The sequence below is a fragment of the Seriola dumerili genome, unplaced genomic scaffold (genome assembly GCF_002260705.1).
Source record: "Seriola dumerili isolate Sdu_G_001 unplaced genomic scaffold, Sdu_1.0 BDQW01000149.1, whole genome shotgun sequence".
Lineage (NCBI taxonomy): Eukaryota > Metazoa > Chordata > Actinopteri > Carangiformes > Carangidae > Seriola > Seriola dumerili.
The window spans coordinates 7,002,127-7,021,681 of NW_019174404.1; the positions used below are offsets into that span (position 1 = coordinate 7,002,127).

The window sequence follows — 19,555 nt, forward strand, 5'->3', positions numbered from 1 at the left end:
TCTAGAGGTACTTTCAAAAAAAAAAAAATGGTGGGCCAAAAACTGTCCTCCGGTTTGTCATAATACCACAAAATGAAGCAAAAATCTGTATTTTCAGGAAAGCATTAATTTGTCTTTTTGCCAGGTCTCTTTTGACACAGGGCCCCTCTGCAATAGAAGGCTTGAGAGTTGGGTAAAATTGCAGGAGCCACTTTAAAGCCTATTTCCGTTTTTGTTGTGCTTTAGTGGTGGATATGAGCAAACACATTCATAAATAATCAAATTACCACAAAGTAAATGCCACACAGACAACCAGGAGCCTTCTGAGCCACAGATGGTCTGGGACCGCAGGATAATCCATCCATTCCTATAGCAGTGCATTGTATTTTATAAGCTTTCATTGGTTTTGTATAGCCTTTAACTTCATCTGCAAGGTAGTTAAATTAATGTTGCGCTGTAAAAAGCATAGTATTTACTTCTGATATGCAGTGGAATAGAAATATAAAGTAACACACAATTAATATTCTCTAACTTTGACTGTGCAATCTTTGTCAAACTGTGGCTACAAGTGGCGAGTGCAGAATAATACCCACAACTGCTTCACAAAACTAAAAAACATCATTTTTGACATGCTAAAACACTGAGTGACACTAGTATAAGTAAGGAAGAGAAATAAAGTCAGATAACTGACTCATCATGTGAGCCTTACAACAACATCTATCAAAAGCTTGTGAACATTAGCTAACATTTGCCAATGTTAGCCGACGGTTAATAGTCTTGAGAAAATGTGAATGATAAGTTGACTGAAAAAGCTACCTTGACCTACTAACTAGACTATCCGCAGGAGAAATAATGGTCTGATTGAACTGTGCAAGAGTGTGTTTTATTACTTATAGGGCTTTAACTGTTCATTTGAAAATGAAAAAATATTATAATATATTACTTTCAAAAAAATCATGTAGTCTCACTTTAAGTGCAGCACTTCAGTCATAGTTGTTACTTTAGTTTAGTTTATTACATTTATTTGTCATGGATCATGTCGCACATACTCCACATAAACATGACTGCACTACTGAAGTACAGTATCAATTATGGCAAGTCCTCCATGCTCCATTTTGTGGCCCTAGTCTTGCAGAGGATCCCCATGTCAAAATCTAGTATTCAGACCTGAATTGTTTTAGTTTATATTGTGCTAAATGTTGTATTTTATCTTTTTTTTGTATGTGTCACGTGATTATTACACAAACCTCAAGATAGAGTACAGTATTATTCCATCATAGGGCTGCTGCCAAAAATTATCTTTATTATTAATACATTTGATGGGATTTTGTTTTTCGATAATCTATCTATCTATCTATCTATCTATCTATCTATCTATCTATCTATCTATCTATCTATCTATCTATGGCTACTTGCTATTGGCTGCTGGCGGATGACGTGGTCGTTACGCGTGAACCAATAAATTAAAGCGACTCTCCCTTTCACTGTTTTTAGAGAGAGAGAGAGGGAGAGAGAGAGGGAGTGAGAGAGGTTGAAAAGGTAGTCTTCGCGCTGCATCCGGGGAACACAGCTCCATGGAGATGCAGTGAGTCCGTGTGGTGTAGACCAGAAACCAAAGTAAAGTAAACGGGGGAGGGTCGGCTACGGGGGGGTCTTTAAGCGAGTTACAATGCGTCTTTCACGCCGTTGAACGGTCTCGGTGAACGATGAGCCAACTTCGCCGGTCGTCTCGAAGCGGAATGAGCCACTCTTGAGCCCCGAGAACGAGTCCTTATTGGCGGGGGAGAGCGAGAATGAAGAAGCCGAGCGCCCTGCTCCCTGTTGTCGGCTTGACTGGGAAATGGTAGCGTACTGTAGGAACCGCACTGGGAAGGAACATGGTCGAGAGGAGCAGCAAATTCTTGTTGATCGTCGTCGGATCCGTGTGTTTCATGCTGATTCTCTATCAGTACGTGGCCCCCGGGGTGATCAATTTCGGCTCCCCGCACGGTTATTTCACGGAGGAAGACGAGGGGGACATCTTCCCCACTCCGGACCCCCACTACGTTAAGAAATACTACTTCCCCGTCAGGGACCTGGAGAGGACGATCGATTTCCAAATCAAAGGGGAGGACGTGATCGTGTTTTTGCACATCCAGAAGACCGGGGGGACTACCTTCGGCAGGCACCTGGTCCAGAATGTCCGTCTGGAGGTCCCCTGCGACTGCAGACCGGGCCAGAAGAAGTGTACCTGCTACCGGCCGAACCGCAAGGAGACCTGGCTCTTCTCCCGGTTCTCCACCGGCTGGAGCTGCGGCTTGCACGCCGACTGGACCGAGCTCACCAACTGTGTGCCGGGGGTCCTCAACAAGAAGGAGAACAAGCAGAAGAATCAAAGGTACGACTGAGAAATGTTTGGTTTATTGGCTGTAGATTGTGAGGAAGCCCAGGTGTGAGATTTGGGTTATAACCCTTGTTTAGAAATTGAGAATGTGCAGTAACTCTTTGACATATTCTTGAGGTTTATATCACTGCAACTTTTAAACTTTATTACTTTGTTATAATATGTCATTTTAGTATTGCGGTGATGACACGGTATAGAAAATTAACCTGAACCTACGTTGAGGTCATTGTAAACTCGCAAAACTGTGTTTCTGCAGGAAAAAATTTGAATAATCGAATCACACTAGACTAAAACTTAAATTCAAACTAATTTAAAATGACTTAATTATCCGCACTCCCTGTCTACTTTGATAATCCTGCTTGGTACATATCTGAGTCTGGTCTACAAAACAGCCTTTAATGCAGTCTTATTCCTCTGGAGAGGCAATTATAATAGGCCTAATCTGATGGTAAATTTTAAAGCATTTCTTCACACAAAATATGAAAACTTTACAAGAGTATGCAGCTATTTTTAGTCCCAATTTATACCACAGGAATGTAGAAGTGACACCAGAGACAACATAACAGAAGGTAATATAATGGTGTTGTAATCCCATAACTGAATACCACAAACACACTCAAATCCCCCCAGTATTTTAATGAATAATGCCACATTGGTCGCTTTGTTATCCTAAATCAAAGGGTTTTTCTCTTCACTGGGTGGGACCTTATTGTGACATGGATTGAAAGAAAAGCAGAATGGGAAAAGAAAGAACTGTGTGAGCATCTTCCTGAAATAGTGGGTTGATGATACACGTTGAAAGACAAAATGTTGATTGACATTTGAACACTACGTTGTCAAAAATGCCGCGGGAGCTCAACAGTGCCTCTGACAATTGTTGATAGGTGCCAGTATCAGGGTTTCCTCCCACTGAATCCCATACTGAGATTCGGCTGAATTTATTTTCAGGCAGGGGAGTGTAATACATCCAGGCAACATTTCCATTCAGTAATAATCCCTCACGTTGACTGCGAGGTATCCAGACACGACGCGCATTCTTATGAAGTTATAACCCATTTCTTCTCTGCGCTTCCCCCATTGTTGTTGCCAACATATTGCATCCCTCACCCAGACATATTGACGACTGTATCAACTTCCATTTCACTGCACCCTTGTGGTTAAAGGGTACGCTTGTTGAATGGGTTATGTGTCTTTGTATTGTCTAAGCTTGTTCAGGAAAATGTTTTTTGGGCTATGGGTGATCGATAGGACAAAAGGGTGTAAGAAAGATGTGGGAATTTAAAAGAAAAGAAAGAAGCGTTTCTCGCTTCTGTGTCTATCTGTCTGGCAGCCAGGCGCGGTGGAGATGTCAGGCCGGCTGCTCTGCTTCCCATGGCTGCTGAAACTGGGGCTCAGAGCTGCAGGCTGGGCAGGGCAGGGCTGGGCCGGTAAGGGGGGTGGGGAGACGGGGAGACGGGGGGACCCTGCGGGGGTTTGGCTCCGCTCTAATCCGGGTGATTATTACCGCTGGGACACACACACGTACACACACACTAGCACTGGTATTTGCTGTTGGCGTCGGTCCTGACTCCCGTGGTTTTCCCCGGTCAGAGGTGATAACGCGTCCGGCCATTCTGCATGGCGCGCTGAGATATCACAGTGGATGCAGGATAAACGGCCTTTCATCACTTTGTGAGCACTTTTTCAAAGCCTGTGTGTGTGTGTGTGTGTGTGTGTGTGTGTGTGTGTGTGTGTGTGTGTGTGTGTGTGTGTGAGAGAGGGTGTGTGTGCGTGTGTGTGCACCTGAAGAGGCCAAGGGAACAGAAAGCGACAGGGAGGGAGAGTAGATGAGAAAGCTCTACGTGTGTGTGTGTGTGTGTGTGTGTGTGTGTGTGTGTGTGTGTGTGTGTGTGTGTGTGTGTGTGTGTGTGTGTGTGTGTGTGTGTGTGTGAGAGCAGCAGAGAGAGGATCTTGCCTCTGGTATAATCGACTATCCTATCACTCCTGACAGAAGAAACAAGGGACTATAGGCTTAATAGCACCCTGAAGAAAAACAGTGCTGCTCCATATTACATGCAGCTCCACTTCTACTTTCCTCTGAAGAGAAACTGGAAGCACGCTCTCATTTTCTCTTCGTCTGTTTGTTTCTTGTTCTGTCTCATTGCCTCTTTCTCTCTACATGTCCTTCTGTCTGAGTGTGTTTAAGTCCTTGTGTCCCTCTTTGTTTGGCTCCCTTGTATCAATGTGGCAATGCTTGTTCAGGGACATTTGTCCTGAGGGCAGTAGCAGTGCGGTGAAGGGCCCAGAGAAAGTGTGAAAAAGATCATCTGTGTTTACAGAACGGTGGTGAGGGGATTTCTTGGCGCAGTGTTGTACGCATAGCTTTCAAGTCGGCTGTGCGTATTGTCAGTGTGACGGAAACAAACAGTCTGTCACCCCAGCCAGTTTTCAGTGGCTGACACATCAGATACCTGCCCACATAGTAGACGAAGGTTTGGAGCTGTGTCTTTTTCAACTTTCAGGAAAGAAAGAGAGAGAGAGAGGGGGAGGAAACAGCCTATCTAGAAATCTTTGACCACGCAGCAGCTGCAGCAGCAGTTCTAGTGTGGAGACCCAGCGTCTCTCTCTCTGCAGCTGTGTTCTCTTCAAGCTGTCAAGTGCATTTTACACAAACGTTTCATACGCTGCAGAAATAAAATGTGAATTAGGACCATTTCTATCAGCTGGATTCAAGCGCGTATAAGTACACCTCCTGAAAGAGAAAAAACGCACTTCCACAGGGAGAAAGTCAAGAACAGCTGAATACATTTGAGAAGCGGTCAGCACGGGAAACGTTGTAATTGACATTTACTTCACTTGATGTTTTAGTTTGATGACGAACACGTGCTTATGTTTGAACCATCCCAGAAAATTACCAAAAAAATGGTAAAGAAAAAAAACAATGCCGCAGGTTTCTAGAGGGCAGGCTGATGTGCTCACATTGCTGGTTTTGTCCGATCAGCAGTTCAGATTCCAGACTCAAATTTATTCCGTTTACAAACGTAGAACAGGAAGAAATCAGCAAATAGAACCTATGTATGCAAGCTCAACAGTTTCCCTTTAAATGAAAGAGAGAGACAGTTGTTCAGACATTTCTGAATATCTGTCTGAACTGTTTGGTTGTATCGTTTACCAGGCCTGTTGCCATGGCTGTATTATTCCTTGATTCTACAGATGGGTCTGCAGAGACATTGGATATTGGATTGAATATGGTGGTTTTTCAAATTCAGTGTGTCATAAATTGTGTGAGAAAAAAAAAAACACTACGATGGATTAGGCTCAGTTTGGTCCGGTGACAAATGTGTCAGCTTTAGAGGCAGAGGCGCATTAAGTAGGAGCGAGCGGCAGTGAGATGAATGGTTGGTAATAGGAGAGACAGGTCTGTCTTTGATCGGTGATGAGATGAGATCGAGACGAACAGTGGCATTGTGGGAGAAAAGAACTCACATACTCAACAGAGCGCCACTCAGAGTGGATTTGTCATTTCCCACCTCTTATATCAGTTTTAATGTTCCTCACTGATCCCGTGGGACACACTAATACACACACACAGAGTACACACACACACTCACACAGTAATGAGTGTGTAGAACAAACACACACAGACCCTAATGCAAGGCCTTAGAAATGGGGCTTCTAATTGGTTAAGGAGGTTCCTATCACTTTACTCAAATTAGAGCCACACTTTCAGATGGGGGATACCATCTGTCCTGTGTGTGTGTGTGCTTGTTTGTGCACATCTCAAGTGTGTGTGTGTGTGTGTGTTTTTAATCCTAGTGTGTCATAGAGCGTCTTGGTAAGCAAAGTGATGGGGCTAATTTTACTGCCTCTATCTCAGTCCTCTCTCAAATCACTGCCTGTTTTTCTCTCTCCATCTCTTTCCCTCCTGCCTCCTCTTCATCCCCTCTGCTTGCCTCTAAAACACTTTCCCTCCCTCTCCTTCCGTCCTTTCCTCCCTCCTTCCTTCCCTCCATGATGGTGTCACTCTCTAATCAAACAGCAGGCTTGCTTTCCGCTTGGTGGCTTTATGGCCGGGGGCTTTCTCTCTATCTCTCTCCTTCACTTTCCCCTCTCTCCCTTTTTTTTCCTCCTCTCTCCATCTCGGCCCCCTCGTCTTTCTTTCTCTCCTTTGCCATCTTTCTCTCCCTCTCCCTCCGAGCGTGACTACCGCATTAGAGGAAATGTCTTTTCATGGAAGATTTGCTGCAATTTCCAAAATGGCCGCTTTGCCTAATGGACAACTGCCTTGGTTCTAATGAATGATTACATGTATGAGTATGAGGGAGAGGGGGCTGGAGGGGGGGAGGACGATGGGGGCAAAGAGAGAGGGACAGAGGAGTAGATGGAGGCGATGAAGAGCAATATGAGGAAGATGATGGGGTGAGTGTGGGACAGGAGGCGAGCTGTCAGCGAATGATTGAAAAGATAAAGGATGGAGGGGTGAAAACGTTTAGTTTCATTGCTGGGGAGGGGGCTAGTCAATTAGCACGGTTGTCAGGCACTGGGCATTACTCTTCTTTGAATAGGTCTGTTTCAGATTCACAGCACAAATCACTGCACTCTAAGATGGCTCTGTGTGTGTGTGTGTATGTGTGTGTGTGTGTGTCAGTGTGTGTGTGTGTGTGAGTGTGTGTGTGTGTGTGAGTGTGTGTGTGTGTGTGAGTGTGTGTGTGTGTGTGAGTGTGTGTGTGTGTGTGAGTGTGTGTGTGTGTGTGAGTGTGTGTGTGTGTGTGAGTGTGTGTGTGTGTGTGAGTGTGTGTGTGTGTGTGAGTGTGTGTGTGTGTGTGAGTGTGTGTGTGTGTGTGAGTGTGTGTGTGTGTGTGAGTGTGTGTGTGTGTGTGAGTGTGTGTGTGTGTGTGAGTGTGTGTGTGTGTGTGAGTGTGTGTGTGTGTGTGAGTGTGTGTGTGTGTGTGAGTGTGTGTGTGTGTGTGAGTGTGTGTGTGTGTGTGAGTGTGTGTGTGTGTGTGAGTGTGTGTGTGTGTGTGAGTGTGTGTGTGTGTGTGAGTGTGTGTGTGTGTGTGAGTGTGTGTGTGTGTGTGAGTGTGTGTGTGTGTGTGAGTGTGTGTGTGTGTGTGAGTGTGTGTGTGTGTGTGAGTGTGTGTGTGTGTGTGAGTGTGTGTGTGTGTGTGAGTGTGTGTGTGTGTGTGGCGTGAGAGCGGATGCGTGTGCATGTGGTAGCCCAGCATGGTGCCATCAGCCAGCCAGCCAGCACAACCCAGAATCCAGACGAACTCCAGGAAGCTGCAGAGGCGGCCCTGGCTGATTGGCATATAGTACAAATGTGTGTGTGTGTGTGTGTGTGTGTGCGCGTGTGAATGTGTGTGAATGTGTCCATGTCTATATAAGTGCGTGCGTGCGCTCATGTGTAGCCAGGCAGGTCGGTGTTAATCCAATCAGATTAGCTGGGTTTAAGCGCTGGCGGCCAGGCGCTCCAAAGCTGGTTACGTCCACTCATCCTGCAACTGCGGCTGCAGCATTCCCGACAAACATTCCCACATCCCTTTCGGCCGGTTATTCCCTGCCTGTTTTACCGGGCTCACATGGCCTTTAGTTATGGGATGAGCCTGCTTCTCTTACTAGAAACCAGCTGGGTTTACCAGTAGTGACTGAACACCTGGACCAGCCTGACTAATGTTAACTGTGCGAAGAATGGGCGCATGCTGAGGCGTTCACATACATATTGTGAAAAGTTAGCAAACATGATTGTTCCCTTTTAATGCTGGAGCCATTCATAGATTAATTAACTTTTTAATGGTCAGAAACTTTATCAATCACAATCTTAACAATCTATTAATTATTGTGGTAATTTGGTAAATAACAAACAAATGCTGATCATAGACTCTTTGTCGACTGGTGAGTGAGTTAAAGATGTCATTTGGCCTCTGGCAACTGGTTAAAAACACTTTCTTTTTGGATATGTATATAATATATATATATATATATATATATATAACACTAAACCAATGGTTCCCAATCTCTTTTGACATATACCTTCCTAAAACAGAGCTAAACGTACTTATGACTTCATGTATGAGTGCTAGTTGTCACCAGTTCAACCAACACGTAGTTCTTCCCTCTCGTGCTGTTTTATTTGAATACTTTCTTGAGGCCAGAATTGGTAAAATTATCCATCAAGCCCTTCCAATGTTGTTAATCAACCTTGCGATCCTTTTAAATTTATATAACGACCCTTCGGTGGTTTCCCGAACCACAGGTTAGAAACCAGCGCGCTGAACCAATCAAGTCGTCCGTAATAAGAATAACGGATAATTTAACAGATACAGAGAATCTTCACTTGAAGCTCTGCTCATACTGATTACCATGACAATCACCTCATCTACAACACCAGTAATTTGATCATCTGCTACACTTGATCACTTTTTTGTTGTACGTTTAGATGTTTTTTTGTCTGTTTTCAACAGGAGCTCTATAAATAAAATGATTACATCACTCACTCAAATGATATCCTACTTTTTAATTATTGCCTAAATTCAGCACTAGATCAGCCCACCAACAGCAGATAACGCTGTCGAATAAGTGGCTCTTCATGTTTTATGCTCTGCCTCTCAGAATATAGTGAAAGGATGGTCGACTCACAAGCAATCACAGACACAAAAGGGTGAGATATGGCCCCTATGTGTTTTCTTCTCCAGCAGCTCGAAGCAAGTGTTGACAGGCCTCTCAGCTACACTGCTGCTTCCTCTTGACTACAAGAGTTCAGCTCAGGTTCAGCCTCAGGTCAGCGTAATGTATAAACCCAGCCTCGCCTCGCAATTCAGAGTTGAGAGACTTTAGCTCAAGAGGATATGTGGATACCTCTGTTGGGCCCCCGCTTTACACAAACAGGGGTTTAGTTTGATTCCCTGCTGTACCAGCCGTCTGCAGCCATTTTGCTACAGCACACAACTGTTTGGCTGCGGGTTATCAGGGATGCAAATGAACTGATATAAAACCAAACTGCTGAAAAGTGTCTGGGTAAAGTCTATGGATTCTTGTGTCCACTGGAGGATCGCAGAATCAACACTCAACTGAAACTGTCCAGAATGCAAACCAGTACGGTCAAGTTGAGTTAAGACTGATGCCGCCATTGATTTGCCCCAGCTGTTTCCTCTCAGTGCATTGTAAAGACAAAACGCGGCGAGGGATCTGCTTGACCGCGGATGACGGTCTGTATTGGTGGTCTGTGAGGGGTTATCTTTGCTCTGCTTGTAAGCCTTTATTATTGATTAGTCGTTATAGATCGGTGAGGGTTTTTCATTGATTGATAAAACTTGAATGATGCTGACACAGAGCAGAGCTTTTCCAGACGTGTCCGGCTGTACGTGCAAGACGGCAGATGGGAGAGAGAGAGTAGTAAAGAAAAGCAAGAGTGATGTGTTTCTTAATCATTACACAGCCTCTGTGGCTCTGTGTGTCACTCTGTCTCTTCCACCCTCTGCCGCTGACTGTCAAATGTCACCCCACCGCCACCGCCGCCGCCACTGCCGCCGCCACCAAAGTGATTCCGCGGCCCTGTGGACAAATAGCCGTGCGGTGAATGATTAGCAGACATTTCTATGGCTGGTAATGAGGGGCGCTACGCTGCAGCAGCTCCGCCAACAGGATTACTGTCTATTGATTAGCCTAGCCTAGCATTAGCCTTGCTAGCTACAAGCGACTGAATGATTAGTGGGCATTTCTATAGTGGTTAATGAGTGGTGCTGCGGAATGCTATGGTATGCTATCCATGAGAATGGGATTACAGGCTATTAATCAGACAAGAGGCGAGCTGAAGTCATTAGCCGGTCCCGCGGCAATGTCAGTGCGTCTGTGGCTGATCCTAGATCCTGGTTTCTAAATCGGGTTTGGCCTCGCCTCTGTCGTCTGGTCTCCAGCCACATATCGACCCCGAGTGTCTGTCTCTCTTTTAACACCCCCACTCCACCCCGCGGTGCCCTATTCTTTGATGGCACTCTTCATCTTTTCCCCTCCTTCACTTCTTCTGAGCTGGAGAAGGACAGAAGAGAGAAAGACATGCCCAGGGACTGCTCTCTGCGTCCTCTCACAGCACTGTCTTTTCATGTCCGTGGATGTGACAAGTCCAGACAGGATGTGACCCGGGAGCTTCTCCTCGTCCATCAGCCCGAGCGCCTCTCATTTATTTGTAAACAAACAAATAAATGCATCTATTTTTCCGCATGCGTGTGTTTATGAATAAATACATCTATTCATGAAGCTGATGTGTGTCTGTGGGAGAGTGTTTGTATGTGTGCGAGCGAGAGATGGCCAAAGGAGGCATGTGAACGGAGTGGAGAGGCTGACAAGCGTGTTAATTGAATTGTGGGAAAAATGCAAATCCTGCACTGCCTCTTTGAATTAGGGGGAGGAGTTTTAACTGATTGGGACTGTCTCCTCTTTACACACACACACACACACACACACGCACACACACACAGTAAGCTAACTTTTACCAAATCCCCAAAAAAGAGAATGAATGATAGCGTTGTGTCTGCATCCTTCCCTTCACCTCATCACGTCTTTTTCCCCAACAGGCCTCTCCATTTTTCTGACCGTCATGCCATCCCAGGATGTCGGTGTCTTTTGTCTGTGTGCATGTGTGTGCGTGTGTGTGTGTGTGTGTGTGTGTGTGTGTGTGTGTGTGCGTGCGTGCGTGCACGTCTGTGCATGTTAGAGACCCACCAGAACGGCTAAAGAGCTGATGCCATTCATGGAAAGACAGAGCGAAAGGGGAAAAAAAAAAAAAACACAGATTCCTCGTTCTGCTACACTTGGTCTGTCTGCTTCACTCCGGGGCAAAGCTGTACATCTCCAGAGTTGCCCCTTTATGAAGCTGCACACGTTTTTCTGTGTGTGTGTGTGTCTCTGTGTGTGTCCGCTGCCTTCATTTGTGCATTCAAGCAGGGGTTGCATGTGTGCGGGTGCATGCCGTGTGAATGTGTGGCTTGTGCGATCTGTGTTCACAAGTCTGTATGGTGATTTGATGTGTGTGACTGTGCGTTTGGTAAAGCACAAACTAAATGTGTCACTGTTGTTTCCGTGTTCTGTCTCTCTCATACTTTAGGCTGAATGATAAAAAAATATCTCTAGAATAACCAATATCTTACGGATATTGGTATCGTCATTTGAATTGTGAATATTTTCTATATTTCTAGTGTGAAATAAGGAAAGTTTGTACCAAGTATAAACTAGCAGAATTCTTCACCAAAGGAAAAAACACAAAAGGGTTTTTTCAAACAGAGGTTTGACAAAAAAAAAAATGACTCAAGCTCCACTTATTTGCTTTTTCTAGAGCTTTTCGCCCCATGTAACCATGAGTTCAGTTAATTCAGTTAATGGTTATTGGTCCAATGTTTTTAAAACCAGTTAGTCCAGTTAGAAAAGTCAACTTACAAGTAAACCTTTTTAAGATGCCTCATTAATAAGGCTGATATTAGTTAAATAGTAAATAATTCAAAAGTTATTGTGACGTTTTATTGTCTTTATTGTCTTTGCCTTTGAGAAAAAATGAAGCATGTTTCAGGGGTTTATTTTCCATAGTTTAAGGCAAATTGGAATCCATTACAGATTAGTTATTAGGCCTATAAGTTGAAACTTTTAACAAAGTCATCATAACTTGAGTTTGTCCATATGTGTAATATTCACCAACGCTCTCTTCTCATATCAGTTTTCCATTTATTCTCGTAGTTGTAAGTGGACAGAACTGTGTTTCTAGACTGCAGTGATTACATTACAGACTTGAGCTAGCTGTGGTTTCTCAGCTTGCCAATGGACTGGCTTCTTTTATCGAACCTTGGTGTTCAACCTCACAATGGGGAAGGGCCTTTGGGAAATGGTACTAAAAAACAGAAACACTGATTAAACTACCAGTCTTGAAACTAACATGTGAAGCGAGTCACATGGCGCACTGTTGAGCAAGACTCAGATCCAAGGGTGGATTTTTAGTTATTTATGTCATTACAAATGTCAGCATGATTTTGAATGATGTTTTTGTTCTTCTGGAGGCTCTACTTTCACTTTCATCTTGCTATATGTTGCACAGTGAGGCTTCTTCTTCTTCTTGGGTGAAACCATCTTTAGCCGAGCATAAACGGTGCATACACGAGCATGCAGGGAGGATATTAACCAGACCGCTGCCATGGGTTTCCATTTTTGCACTTTCACCAGTGAATTAATGAATGGAATGAATGATTAAGTACAGCTGTCCAAATTAGCTGCGGACCGTTGTCTTTATAGCTGACAAAACTGTCGCCAGCTTCACTTCATTCCACTTTTATTACACGTTGTTGAGGCATTGTTGTCATGTCATTAAAATGGCAGCTGTGATGTGAAAATTACACTTACAAATAGTGATTTTGATATGAAACAGATTTTCATTGTAACTGCTCACACTGCACAATCATCCACATCACCCCTCCACATATACACAGGCAAACTCTTTTTAGAACCAACATATCTGGTCTAAGGAGGGTTAAATAGATAAGTCGCCTCATCTGGAAATTTCAACACAGCCAATTGTGGAGCTAAACAGCGAAAAAGTAGGACAGGCCTCTTCTGTAACTGCTGTAAAGAGCAATTGAGAGAGCGAGGGAGTGTCACCCTGCTGAATAAAGGTCAGTATTAAAGCTAATCCAGTTATACTATTCTTAGTGTCTCTTCACCTCTTTGTCTCTCGCTGCTCTGCCTCCTCCTCTTCACCCTGCACGGCACGGTGGATCTGGGCCACGAGTATGTAGGTTTCACCTTTTTCTCTGTCTGCACTTTCATCCCCCACCCCATTCCACCCGCACCCCCCCCCTCCCTTCATACCCCTTCCCTCCCCTGGCTTCTCTCTTTCGATCTGTCACAAAAAGTTTCACTTCTTCATCCTCCCCGCCACCACACTGTCGTTTTGGGTTCCCAGCACGTGTCAGCTTCCTCCAGAGAGAGGAAGTGATGTGTCAGGAAGGGCTTTTATCCGCCAGTGATCTGATCTGATGTGAGATTGAGATAAACACGGGAGGAGTGTAGTGTTCTCTCTCGCTTACCCTGGGGAACTGTACTTTTTTTTTTTCATCTCTATTTTCCTCGTGTGCACAGATAGAAAGGAATCTGGTGGTCTTGGGGTGATTGCCAAATTACAAAGCTAATATTAGAGTGTGGGTCTTACATACCTATTCAGCAACTCAACTCCTGTGATCTGCTGTGAAACCTTACAAGATAAGTTTAGGAAGTAGTCTTGTAACAGTGAAATCTCCGGTTTGATCCGTTACGATATGTAATATATCTGCTGACAGCCTTGAGTCGTCCGTCAAAGTGTCTTTGAGAAAGAAACTAAACCTCAACCTGCTCCCATTTTTTTAATACTTTATTCTACGCTCTTACATAAACACAGAAAACCTATTGAATCTCTTTTAGTAGCTGCCGCGCATGCTGTGTATACTGTTGTGGCATTCGGAAGATTAGTACATGAAAAAAATACAAAATATATCAATATTTCACATCTCGCCTTGGGTTGTCCTAACAAGCACATAGACTAGCTGTTAAGAGTTTAATAGGAAGGGAAAACCCAGTCCCGCTGAGGGTAGACTATTTTCAGGAGTCAGTGCAGTGTCTTAAATTTAAAAGGGCTTGTGTGTGTTATAGTAGATACACATGGAGAGGAAAGGCTAATACGTTCATCAGCTACTCATAAGATCCAAATCAAGGCAAATATTTTTAGATAATCCCTGGACCATCATGTATTGGTGAGGAGTCGAAGTGCTTCCTATTTCCTGCTAAAGCCTCTGCCCCATTCACACTGGGCTCTGTGTATTAAACCTCAGACAAGACTATGAGTCTACAGCCTATTTTACAGGTCTGTTTTGACCCACTGATAGCCTTGATCACCTGGTTACATATACTTGTTTTTCATACTGTAACTATTGCACATTCTCCCATTTTTATTGTAAATATTCTATTGTAAAAAAAAAATTCTGTTTATATTTAAGCTCTTACTATGTGAACACCTACTTAATAATAAACCTGACTCTGATTCTGGTCACCAACGTTCATCATCAACATTCATAACTGTTCTTGAGGCATTTCTCTCTGAATCACTAATGTGAAACTGCTGGTGCTGCTAGAGGAAAAACCAGGGGATCCATTAGAAGTCAGTGGGATCCATCCTCTGGGGAACATAAATGTCTGTACAAAATTTCATGGCAATCCATTCCATGGTTGTCGAGATATTGAAGTCTATAGACTAAGGTGGTGGAGGTTGCTCCCTATTGCTGATGTAATGTATCATTGGAGGATAAATCAGTCGGCTCCAGCTACCAAACTGGCTAACAACAGAGATGTTTGAATCATTGACCTCTCTAATTGCATGTACTGGACAAATCAAGCCAAAACAGTCACTACGAGACAGCTTTCTGGGAGGCCACCTGTCACGTTGCTGCCATCGAAACAGCAAACAGCCATGGATGCTGGTGTCATTCTTAGAAAGCCAAGAAATTGTTGGTGGTTGCTCAAAAGTTTCCTCAAAGAGCTTTCAGAAATGAATGTATCATTGTGCCCTCAGTAAATTAAAAGATCTTTCTGTTTAACTTAAGCTTTCTTTAATCAGGGAAGTCGGTGCAAAACAAATCCTTGTGTACACTGACATCCTATTGAAGGCAAAATCCCTTTTCCTCACTAAAAGGGCAGCGGGGGGAGTGGGATTGAATGAAAGAAACAATGGAAATTAGGTAGTTAACACATTTAAACAAAGAAAAATGCCAAGGACATAAGATGAAAAGGCTAATCATTTGCAGAAGGCAATAGAAAACCAAAGCAATGACTGTAATGCTACAAGAACAAGAGGAAAACCACTAAAAGTAATTAAAGTGGGGTAGCACAGTTAGAGTATTGTTTCACAAAATCTATGTCTGTTTGTTTCCGACTGTCCACGGCAATAAAAGAAGGAGCGTAGAGGCATTTGAGGCCCATGAAAACCCAAAGACCTCCGGGCGGTCCGTGTAGTCCAGAAGGCCTGTTCCAGGAAAGATGACCCTTCATCAGGTCTTGGGTTGTTTCCCACTTGCGTGAGGCGGGCCTTTTGCATGTTGAGCGCCACAATGCAAATACTCGGAGGCACTCATGCAAAAATGCAGACCACGCTCTCTCTCTCTCTCTCTCTCTCTCTCACACTCTTCCTTTGCTGCCACACACATTCTGCCTCCGTCCCTCAACTGACTTTATGGATGTTCACTGTTTGACGTTTTCCCTTGTTGAATATACCCCCCTCCTACCCGGCTTTTTTTTCCCCCCTCTTCCTCCCTTCCTTCCTTTCTCCCTTCTCTCTCCGCCGGTTTTTGTCCAGCATCTCTTCACGCTTGACCAGCCTTGCTGTGACTCTTGACTTCAAAGAGCTACTTCATTCATCAGTCACTCATCAGAGAGAGAGGGCCATTCAGCGCTGCGCTAAAAGAGAGGGAGGGAACTAGGAGTGAGTGTATAAAAAAAAAAGAGAAAAAAAAAGAGGGGGAACGAGTGTATGAAAGGAGGGCACGAGAGAGAAAGAGGATCCGCTCTTGACCGCGGGGAACCTCGGGAGTCACAAAAGCAAAATAGGGACACACTCCCACACATCTACACACCCATACAGAGACACTCTCAACACACACACACACACACACACACACACACACACACACACACACACACACTCTTTTTGTTTTTGTCCTGCTGGGTGTGTGCAGATGCAGCACACATGATCCCTTCGTCCTTTTTCTGTCCCTCCGTCTTCTTTCTATCTCGTCTTTCCCCCCCATTCTTTTCCCTTGAGCCGGCAGTACAAAGGGGTGTCGGGGCCTGTTCCTTCCCGTAATCCCTCACTGCACCTGGGCGTGTGTTGTTTCAAATCTTTTCCACGCCGAGGCCGTTCTCCGAGTATTTCTAAATCTCGCCTTCTGTATTTTCATCGCCTTTGTGCTCACTGACATTCTCCTTCTTCTTCTTTTTTTTTTTTTTTTTTTTTTTTTTTTTTCCATTCCTCTATATTTTGAGGTGGCTGGCAAGCTAGTTTTCAGGTCAGTGGGAATTGCTATTGCTTCCCCTCTCAGCTGGAGTCTGGCTCACACTCAACTGCACACACAAACACACACGCACACGCACACACTCACAGACATACACACACACTCACACACATACACACACACACACACACACACACACACAGATATGCATGCTTTTTTTTGTTGTTGATTGCTCTCTCTTTGTGCGAGCGGTCTACACGAGACATGTGGCTGTGTGGTCTTGTATGCACGGTTGCCTGACTTGTAAAGATGCATTTGCTCGTAGGTGTGCCAGGTCTCTTTTCATCCGTCTTTTGTCTCTTCATTATTCCATCGCTTATTTGTTTTTCTCCCCCAAGTAATAAGTCATAACTGAAAGTCTGTCACGCTCTGTGTGCCGCTCGCCTCGGTCTGTTTTTTTTTTTTTGTGTTGTTCACTTTTCTGTGTGAAGGAGGATTCTTTTGTCATTCGCCTTGTTTGTGTGTGGGTGGGTGTGTGTGTGTGTGTGTGTGTGAGCGTTTACCCAGATTATCCTTTCGTGAGCAGCAAGCAGGTTTTGATGTGTGTCACAAGAATAAATTCTGGTTTTATGTGAGAGTACTTGTCATGAATTATGTGTGGTTGAGTCAGAAACTTAAGATTTCAGATGTATCAGATCATTTTTGTTCCTCAGAAGTTTCTCACACAGCCCAAGGACATTAAGAAGTTTGGAAATTTTCTTTCATTTCAGCAACTAAGGACTTCAGTTACCTTTTTTATGTTCTAGAAGGTGAAAGTACATATTAATGTGCCCCCAACTCTCTAGTTATTTTTCTTCATTAACAGTTTACTGCATGAAAAATCGGAAAATGACCCAAAGATCAGTTTATAATCACATAAGAAAAGCAGCAAATCAACACAATTTAAAGGCTGTAAACAGATAATGTTTGTAATGTAATGTTTTTGCTTGAAAAATAATTTATGGATTATCAAAATAGTTGTCAATAAATATCCTGTCGACCTGTTGAAGGCAGCTGTGAAGTTTCTGTTTGGACTCACCTCTACTCACCAATTGAGTCACCTGTAGATCAGTGAAATGATGTGAAACCATTGACAGGGAGGAACAAACAGAAAAAGGAACCACATTGCCTCATAACGCTGCCAGTGGGGGAGAAAAAAAAAAAACTCTACAGGGTACCTTTAATCAGCTTCACTGTTTGAGCTTGACTCTCAATCAGATTGTAGAGTAGATATACTTTAAGGTGAAATGTTAGATAATAAAGCTTGGAATGGATTTGACCTGTAAGTTACCTCTCTATACGGCTTGGATAGGAGGATATGAAAGAGTTAGGAGCTAGCAATAACGCTGAATTACAGCTAGAAGTTCATTTTTGTAAACTCCAGCTCAGACGCTGTTCTACCTTTTGTTGAGTTTATGATGTTCAGTTTGTGCTGACACCATGGCAGACAAGTGTTAATTAAACTCTGGTAATGTGGGAGCTGTATTTAATTGTAGTGTTGCGTTGGACTACATTACATTTAAAGCTGCTTCTATTATTGTCTCATCCTTCTTTATGTAAGTGGCAGCAAAGAAAACATAGATTTGTAGCATTTAACAGAATCTGTCTGTTATGCTCATTCAACTAATTAAACACCTGAATGCATCTTTTTTCCCCCATGTTTTAAAGAGCAAGGGAATTATAGTGAAGAGGAGAAATTGTACCAATTGAGAATCCATCAAGAATCTGGCACGAGAACCAGCGCGTCCGCAAACCACAGTGTTTGGATTTCAAGAGTCAAATACCATGTCCACACAGTCTTTATTGGGTCAAAGCTTCACCATAGAAGACACACACACACACACAAGCTGCCACGTGCCAGCGCACACCAACGGCCACAAAAAGCTCTGAGAAAGCAGGTGTGGAGACCAACATGAGTCACAGGACTTAATAAAGCAGAGGAGGTGTGGAATGGTTAATGAAACACCTAGTTATTGTTTTTTCTTTGTTATTCTGATGGCTAGAATGAGAAAGTGTGTGTGTGTGTGTGTGTGTGTCTGTCTGCCTACGCACACACAGCTGCACATACGTAGAAATGTAAGTATTCATAAGTGTAAATCAGTGTGTGAATTACGTTCACACACACACACTCACAAACACGGTCCAATGTGTTGAGTCAGTCAAGTTCTTGTAGGCTGAGAAACATGCCTGCCCTGACATGCCTGAACAACACACACACACACACGCACACACACACTCGCTCACCACACATACGTACATGCACAGACACAGTAACTTTAAAAAACGGAGAAAGTGGAGATGGAGGTAGAGAGACGTACAAAGAGCTTAATAAAAGCGCCGCGGAGGAGGAGGACACTGGAATGGAGGGATAATTGCGTTCAAGTAGGCAAACAGAAAGAAAGGCCATAGTCAAAGGAGAGATGGAGTGAGCAGTTGGCGGTACAGAGAGCAAAAAGAAAGCATGGAGTAAAAAAAAAAAAAAAAGAAAAATGAGGGCAAGAAGGTGAGGAAAAGTATCTCTTCGTCTCCCCCCTCCTCCCCCTATGGAATGTTAATCAGCGTAAAGAGGTCAGCCCTTTTGGCGTTTCAGAGAGTGTGTATTGTGTGTGTGTGTGTGTCTGTGTCTGTGTGTCTGTGTGTGATGGGGTGAAAAGGTCGGACATGGTGTTCTGGCCTTTTGGAGCCTTGTCTGAAGTGGTTGAGATGAACAACTGCACGCAGGGGTCCATTACAATGCCCTTTACAACATTCTTTACAACGCACCCCCAGCCACAAAATTCAGATAAACAGTTCTTTGATTAATCAGTTCTGACAACATTATCATGATAATGAAGCGCAATATCCAGTCCGGAGATAAAGAATCATGCATCTATTCATCTATAAAATACTGATGAGTTACAGCCTGTTGTTTTCAAGTTGTCTTCCCCGTCTGTCTGTGTTTTATAAGCGTAGCTGTCAGCTGTTTGAAAGCATAGATTTATAATGTTAAACCCAAACGCTCCATGTTCATACCCGTCTCTTCTTCTTCTCATACATCTCAGAGAGGGAATTGTGTATCCAGTGGGTTAGCTATGGCGGGCAAACACAGAGGCTTGCCGGTCACAAAACTGCCAGAGGATCAAAATGTTTCATGAATGGCAGTGATTTAAAATGTGTTGTGTGT

General features: G+C 43.8%; 1 protein-coding gene across 1 annotated transcript in view; it reads left to right on the plus strand.

Annotated features, from left to right (window-relative positions):
- Window positions 1-1,542: 1,542 nt before the first annotated feature.
- Window positions 1,543-19,555, plus strand: part of hs6st1 (heparan sulfate 6-O-sulfotransferase 1) — a 60,730-nt gene continuing 42,717 nt past the window's right edge. The window contains exon 1 of the mRNA XM_022750634.1: window positions 1,543-2,356. Within this exon, the coding sequence (XP_022606355.1) occupies window positions 1,857-2,356 (500 nt within the window). The 5' untranslated portion in view covers window positions 1,543-1,856. The remainder of the gene's footprint in view (window positions 2,357-19,555) is intronic.